The sequence below is a fragment of the Monopterus albus genome, unplaced genomic scaffold (assembly GCF_001952655.1).
Source record: "Monopterus albus unplaced genomic scaffold, M_albus_1.0 scaffold22.1, whole genome shotgun sequence".
NCBI lineage: Eukaryota > Metazoa > Chordata > Actinopteri > Synbranchiformes > Synbranchidae > Monopterus > Monopterus albus.
Window position 1 is genome coordinate 2,219,598 of NW_018127902.1, and position 8,255 is coordinate 2,227,852.

The 8,255-nt window shown below is 38.9% G+C and overlaps 1 protein-coding gene across 7 annotated transcripts in view; it reads right to left on the reverse strand.

The window, feature by feature from the left end:
• Nucleotides 1-704: 704 nt before the first annotated feature.
• pecam1b (platelet and endothelial cell adhesion molecule 1b) overlaps nt 705-8,255 on the reverse strand; it is a 25,767-nt gene continuing 18,216 nt past the window's right edge. For 5 of the 7 annotated variants that reach the window (XM_020594218.1, XM_020594216.1, XM_020594220.1 and 2 more), the window contains 4 exons: nt 5,404-5,493; nt 4,881-4,937; nt 3,827-3,849; nt 705-2,036 (listed from right to left, as the gene is read on the reverse strand). In XM_020594218.1, the coding sequence (XP_020449874.1) occupies nt 1,929-2,036; nt 3,827-3,849; nt 4,881-4,937; nt 5,404-5,493 (278 nt within the window). In that variant the 3' untranslated portion in view covers nt 705-1,928. Of the gene's footprint in view, nt 2,037-3,826; nt 3,850-4,880; nt 4,938-5,403; nt 5,494-8,255 lie in introns of those variants that run through there. The other 2 variants (XM_020594217.1, XM_020594224.1) reach the window with 2 other exon arrangements.

Here is an 8,255-nt window from a genome sequence, read left to right on the forward strand (position 1 = left end):
CTACTCAGCAGTTGATGCTATTCATTTCCTTGTTCTGCCATTGTCAGAAACTGCAACACTGTGCTGTGCTCTGTCTATATATACTTGCCAGTTGAAGGTTGATGAGATGCTCCTCTGAGCTATTTTACAGTAGAGAACTGGTTGATCATTGGTTGATCTCTCACACATCCCCCTTCATTAGTGAAAGTCAAGATTCACCTGAGAGCAGTTCAACAGTTCAGACAATGTGGCAAAATAAATAAATATGTCAAACAGAGCTGTACGGAAATATGCTTGACAGATACTAAAGACTAATTCACCCAATTTGCATAGTTGTTTTGGGAGATCAGACTATTCAGCAAAGAACCATATAATACATTCTAATCAACATAAGTGACTGATAAGTGACAAGTGACTGGATGACGTGGAAGTTGAACAAATAGTTTTGAGTATTTCATTTCTGATCCAAGAAATGTATGAAAGTGACTGAGAAAAATCTGTAATTAGACTGAATCAGTCTAATGGGTACAAATCATATAACCAAATAATAGTAATAATAGTAATAAACATTGCTGGAAAGAATGTGTAAATAAACATATGTTGTGGGCTAGCAGGTATTAAAGCCATGGATTTATTTTTTTGCACATAAAAATACAGTATGTACTTAAAATATATATTTCTTTGTCTTTCTTTAGTCTTTAGTGAACTGAAATGTTTTGCCACAAGATGGACCCATGCACCAACAATAAACACTGAAACAACTGTGGAGTAAGGAGAGGTAGTGTTTGCCTTATATTACTGGTGCGATGGCGCCCTCTAGTGGTAAATACTAGGAAAATCATACAGGGCAATATACCGTATGGACAACAATACACTGAAACTCTTAACCTCAGTGGTTAAGGTTGAACTACAAAAACATATTAATAAATCATATTAAGACTGCTGAGACTTTATTCAACAACACAATGACAAGTGTAATGTCTGACATATCTGGGAGGTCAAGATGCTCAGCTGCACCTGAGCAGCTCCTTTTGTCCACAGGATATTGCTTTTTTAATGTTTGATTTAACAGTAGGATGTGAGTTTTGTCCTGATACAGTTGTTCAGTTACACTGAAAACTGTCTGTGTGTGTGTGTATTAGTGAATGAACAGAATATGGCTTTATATTCCAGGCTAACATCTGAATTAAAGTGTAAAATAAAACATTTGATTAAACTTTTGCCTCATTACAGATGATCATTTTTCACTATTTGTGTCATTGATGCTACTTTGCCATGAAGTATTGTAATTTACAATTTTAACTGTGTAAACTGTAACTTGTTACATTTAATCACTTTTTGATTACTTTTCTAAAAAGTCCTAACATAAATGTAAACCAGGCAGTGTAAACCTCACAGCAGTACTCGACACTTATTACTGTCAAACCTTTATTAAAGGTTCTTCAACATAACTCCATCATATATTACTGTTGAAACATGCAGCCAACTGAACGGGCACCAAGCAAAAACCTTTTCTGAACTTCCAGCACTGAAAAGCGCTCCTGTCCGACAACATGACCACCCACCTCGGTTGCAGCCCGACCGCTTAGAGCTATTTTATTTGGCTTTCTCTGCATGTTGTGTGTAAACACTGTGTACACAGTTCCAGTGTGTTTTTACCTTGCACTGATGCAAATAGTAAATAAAGTCACTTGACTTTGAGTTGAGAAAGAAACTTGTGTTACTGTGAGGATGTGACATTCAAAGTTGGTGTTCATGATGTTGGTGATTTTCTGCCTATTTGTAGCTGCAGTATCATGACCCATAAAAAAACACCACCAAACCACACAATAAGGATACGTGACATGCCTTTATTAGGATCAATATTTACAGCTAGTCTGTTATTTTACAGATTCAGAACTACTTGGTAGTGTTGGCAAAGCAATGGCAGCGGAAAGGGTCAATGCCGATCACTGATCCACTGGTGCTGGCAGGTCCTGGTACTTGGTGATCTCTGGATGGTAGTGTCTGATCTCAGGTTGTTCCACGTTGAGCTCAGCATACTCTACTGATCCCTGCTAACACACAAAGCACGGCCCTTTAACATTGTCCCAGGTGATTCCAACCCTTCTACAGTGGCACACAATGGTGTTGCTTAGTACAAGGATTATAAGGAATTCTGTCAGAATATTTAAACCACTGCAAGACACAAAACAAGAATAAAAAGCCTATGTTTGTGGTTACTGGCAATGCAGACACTATGCAATGTAACTGCCCCTGCCTAAGCTCAAATCTGATTTTAAGGTGTGTTTTCATCCATCTCCCTAATCACCTCAGTGACCCCCACCCTTCTGTAAAACCTGCACACTACAAATGGAAATAATATCAAATAATACAAATTGCAAATGTGTGGTCTAGAGGAGTGGACAAATCATAACAAGGCTAAGGTCAGACCAAACCACGTAATCTGTCATCAAGAAGGTGCACTGATGAAACAATCAACTGTTCTTAGGTGGTGATGTCACATCCTTGGCTAATTTTTTCAAATTCCTCTCTTTAGCTGCCTTGAACACCATATAGGGACAAACTGCAGGCGGGAAGGGTGGAGATTAAGTCATGTCAGGGGACACTATGCAGGCTGTGATGGGCTTTGAGGCAATTTGACTGGGCCACAGTGCTGATCTGATTGGGTGATAGGGAAGGAAGCTCAGTCCCAAAGGCCTTTGTTGTTGTCTGGAAACTTTGATGGTAGCTTCCCTCTCGCTCTGGATTATCAGCCTGTAGAGGGTCACTGTGACTAGGAGGCAGCCAGTGTAGGAACTCCAGGAGGGTTTCAGTAATTTAGTATACAAGTAGCACACATAAGTAATGTAACTGTAAAAAAAAATAGATATTGTTCAAGTGGAGTTTACATATGTCTGATATCTGTGGCTACAATCGTCAGTAAATGGAGTCTGGTTAAAAAGCATGCCATATTATAGACTAGTCCTTTTAAAGTCTACAAACAAGTCCTGTGGCCATGTAAAATGTAAAACCCAAACCAGAGAAATCATTTCTGTTAAAAAAAAAACAATTTCATAACCATAATAAGAAACCACATTGATCTTTTTTTTTTTTGGCTGCATTATAGTCGTAACAGGGGTGAATGGAGGCCTTAAAACACTTCACAAAATACTAATAAACTGTACATGTCATTATAATGAACTTTTTAATCAGTGTGAATGGAGTCTACAGTTTATGAAGGCTACTAAACAATGGGCTTCTCAGACTCTTATCCTGTTCATATCATCATCATGAACTTATACACAGTTGACCGGTTAGCAATTCAGAGCATTTTAAAATATGAATGGAGTTTCCACTGTGTTCAGGCACAGTAACAATTGGGCTTCCATAAACATTATAACTCATAACAACTCATAAACTGTACATATTATTATAACAAGTGCATGTAAAGTTGATTAGTGTGTAATACTAGGCACTTCAAAATCTGACTATACAAAATGGCTGGGATATAAAATACAATGAACCTCTGTTGGATTGTTTTTAAAAGATGAATTATTAAAAAATGTATTAATAAGAAAAGCCATAGCAAACATAACTACAAAGACTACTACAGTTTGTTATATGAATTGTTTGGGTGGCATTAAACTATGAGAGTATGAAAGTCAATCCTTGTAAGGATTGTAAGAAGTTAAATAGGTGAACTTGCAATTTTATTTTGAAAATGCATTAAATTATACATAGATATTATGCATTTATATACAGTATATGACCAATCTACTGTATGTAGTGGAAATGGTTACAGGCAAGCAAAAATATATAATAACAATATTAAAGAGTGAGAAGTGTTATGCAATTAAATACTCACATAGTCATGCTGGTCAGCTGCACCTAAGGGAGAATCATCACAAATTAACTGGGTGTTGGTTGGGTGTGTATCTTGCTCACTCACTGACTGACCTCAGAGCTGTTCACTAGTCATCTGACAGTTAGGGCAGCATAGCTGACCTTGCTGACTCACTTGTTCCTCCTCCGCAGAGGCCTTTGACTCAGCCATAGACTGTGCTGTATGGTTTCAGCATCTGAATCAAGATTTAGAATGAGGTTTCTCACTTGCAGAGGCTTCTCTCGAAAACTCAGGGGGCTTTTCTCCCTGAACAGGAAATATTAAGACTCTGATGAACAGCTTAATGGACACATCCAGCATCTGGTTGCTGTTCTAAAAACAGGAAGCTCCTGTCAGCAATAACAGGATGTGATCACGGTTCTGTAGCTGGTCTGGATAACCCGTCCTTCCATCGGTACAAGTCCTCACTTTGGAGATGATATTTGGTAAAATGTCATGCCTCTGATATGATCAGGTTGCATTACAGGTCAGTTACATTTATATATTTTCTGGCACTGATGGGCAGTGCAATGAGCTGAAAGCTATTTTATAATGTTAATATGGCAAACATTTTAGCTAAATATTTATTGGTTGGATTCATACTGTACATCAGACACAGAACTACATAGACCTCTGTTAGAAGTCATGTTTCTGACCACATTTCCATTTTCACCGGCTCCTAAATAAAACAGCTGACCCTTCCCTTGCTAAATGCTCAACTAGTTTCACTATCTAGTAGCAAGCAGTGGAAGTAGGTAGTGTATAATGGATTCATCAGAGCATTTACAGTGAAGACAGCTGCCTGTTGTGGCTAGAAATGAGGCTGAGGAGAGCAGTGAGACTGGCCTAAAACAGCTGTGGGCAGGGAAACAAATATTAAGTTGAAGGCCCTAAAACGCTCTGCAGAGCTGAAGGGAAATGCAGTGGTGAGTGATAATGCTATGGCTTTGTCACTACAAATAACTCCTTTTGGAATTAGATGTAGCAGTTTATCCACTGCTATTAATCAGTGAAGGATTGAAAATATTAAACTCACCTTGTGGAATGTTTTTCAGCTCGCTGTATATTGTGTCTGTGCCTTTTCTCAGGGGGACTGGCAATGTAAAAAACAACACATTAGCCTGCTTGAAGATCAAAATACAAAGCCTAGTAGATACTGTCTGTTTGACCTCTCATTAACAGAAAGGTAGGCTGTGCCACATGCTGTAACTGCCATCTCCAGCCCACTGGGATCGCAAGCACAGGACCACAAAGAAGACAGAGCCAATATGCAAAAGCAGCCAGTGCAATGGTTCTGGAAATTCCTGCAGATATCGCAGCAGTTATTGCGATGTGAAGATGTATTAATTATGGGTAATCAGGCTCCTCCCAGGAAGTGCTGCTCTGTCTTATCAACTAGAAAGGAATGTGGGGGAAGCAGAGCAAAAGTGTTTTGGTGAGGAGATTTGGAACACAGGGGGGACATTGTGCTAAATGGTTTGAAATAGAGTGACAGAAATAATCATTTAACATTTGGAGGGTGAAAAATAAAAGCAGAACAAGGTTGTGTGTATGCTCACCTCTGGCAGGATCCACAGGTTGGGGGTGCACCACCTCTGTGTACTCCACATCAGGCTCACTGGACACTACACTGCTGACCTCGTCACTGGCTGCATCAAGTACATGAACAGAATTCTCTGTAAGGTTTGCCAAACCCTCTGTATGGTGTCATATTATTTTAATGAAGACAATAAGCATTGCAGTTCATTACTGATATTAGAAATAGATGTCTGATTTTAAAAAGGGGTCCCACCTCAAGGTCTTTTCTGCAGTGTAGGAAAGTACATTTACTCAAGTATTGTACTTAGGTACAGCTTTGAGGTATCTGTATTTTACTTGAGTATTTTCATTCTCTGCTACTTCATAGGCGAATATTGTACTTTTTACTGCACTTCATTTATCTCATACCTTTAGTTACTTTTCAGAATATAACACACACTGTAATCATAAGACTTTAGTGATTCCTGGTGAGAAATGCAAGTTGTTCAAATTATAAGCATATAAGGTGGCTAAAATTAGTTCCACCTTTACCAGCTGCAGCGTTAACCATCATGTACACATTTAAACATCAGTAGGTTTATAATCCAATAATATGATAAACATTAATGTGAAATGTGCCATTCTGCATAATAGATACAGTGCCTTGCGAAAGTATTCGGCCCCCTTGAACTTTGCGACCTTTTGCCACATTTCAGGCTTCAAACATAAAGATATAAAACTGTAATTTTTTGTGAAGAATCAACAACAAGTGGGACACAATCATGAAGTGGAACGAAATTTATTGGATATTTCAAACTTTTTTAACAAATAAAAAACTGAAAAATTGGGCGTGCAAAATTATTCAACCCCCTTAAGTTAATACGTTGTAGCGCCACCTTTTGCTGCGATTACAGCTGTAAATCGCTTGGGGTATGTCTCTATCAGTTTTGCACATCGAGAGACTGAAATTTTTGCCCATGCCTCCTTGCAAAACAGCTCGAGCTCAGTGAGGTTGGATGGAGAGCATTTGTGAACAGCAGTTTTCAGTTCTTTCCACAGATTCTCGAAGACTGATCAGAGATGCAGCCAAGAGGCCCATGATCACTCTGGATGAACTGCAGAGATCTACAGCTGAGGTGGGAGACTCTGTCCATAGGACAACAATCAGTCGTATACTGCACAAATCTGGCCTTTATGGAAGAGTGGCAAGAAGAAAGCCATTTCTTAAAGATATCCATAAAAAGTGTCGTTTAAAGTTTGCCACAAGCCACCTGGGAGACACACCAAACATGTGGAAGAAGGTGCTCTGGTCAGATGAAACCAAAATCGAACTTTTTGGCAACAATGCAAAACGTTATGTTTGGCGTAAAAGCAACACAGCTCATCACCCTGAACACACCATCCCCACTGTCAAACATGGTGGTGGCAGCATCATGGTTTGGGCCTGCTTTTCTTCAGCAGGGACAGGGAAGATGGTTAAAATTGATGGGAAGATGGATGGAGCCAAATACAGGACCATTTTGGAAGGAAACCTGATGGAGTCTGCAAAAGACCTGAGACTGGGACGGAGATTTGTCTTCCAACAAGACAATGATCCAAAACATAAAGCAAAATCTACAATGGAATGGTTCACAAATAAACATATCCAGGTGTTAGAATGGCCAAGTCAAAGTCCAGACCTGAATCCAATCGAGAATCTGTGGAAAGAACTGAAAACTGCTGTTCACAAACGCTCTCTATCCAACCTCACTGAGCTCGAGCTGTTTTGCAAGGAGGAATGGGCAAAAATTTCCGTCTCTCGATGTGCAAAACTGATAGAGACATACCCCAAGTGACTTACAGCTGTAATCGCAGCAAAAGGTGGCGCTACAAAGTATTAACTTAAGGGGGCTGAATAATTTTGCACGCCCAATTTTTCAGTTTTTTTATTTGTTAAAAAAGTTTGACATATCCAATAAATTTCGTTCCACTTCATGATTGTGTCCCACTTGTTGTTGATTCTTCACAAAAAATTACAGTTTTATATCTTTATGTTTGAAGCCTGAAATGTGGCAAAAGGTCGCAAAGTTCAAGGGGGCCGAATACTTTCGCAAGGCACTGTACTTTTACTTTTGGTATTTAAAGTATATTTGAATGCTAATACTTTTGTACTTTGACTTAAGTAACATTCTGAATGCAGGACTTTTACTTGTAACAGAGTATTCTTACACTGTGGTATTGCTACTTTACTTAAGTAAAGAATCTGACTACTTCTTCCACCACAGCTTTTCTATGACCATGAGCTACAGACCTTAAGTTGCTTGTTTTGCCAAACTAACATGTCCAAGCTCAGGAATGAACCTTTGTTCTTACACTTTTAAGGCAAAAGGGGTGAGAAGTCCAAAAATGTGCTAATAATGAAATAATTACAGCTGTCAGCAGATCAATCTTCATGACAACTGAACAAACTCCATCCACTGATGAAGACTGTGTAGGACCTTTAAAAGCTCTGGAACACAGTCGCTACCCTGAGCTGGAATAGTTTTGTGAAGTTTTCTTGTCTGTGTTTTTTAACAGAGGTTTTAATGATACCTGACCACTATTCAGCAAAAGTTACATAGGCTCGCTTTAAAAATTAACTTGGCACCAACTGAGAGATAATAAAAATAAAGATCTTGCTGAAATTTATAGTGAGCGCTATAAACTGTGTATACACACATACCACGTTTGGAAGCTTTTCTAGCCAGGTATTAACTATAATTTAATAGATTCTGTGTAATTATGGGAACAGTAGGTTACTGTACAGATGATGCTGTTATTATTGTGCCTGACCAAGAAGGGCTGTAGAAGGAACCCCCTGAATGTACTGAACTGAGCAAAGCTGCCTTTTTATAGCCCTCCACTTCGGATGTCA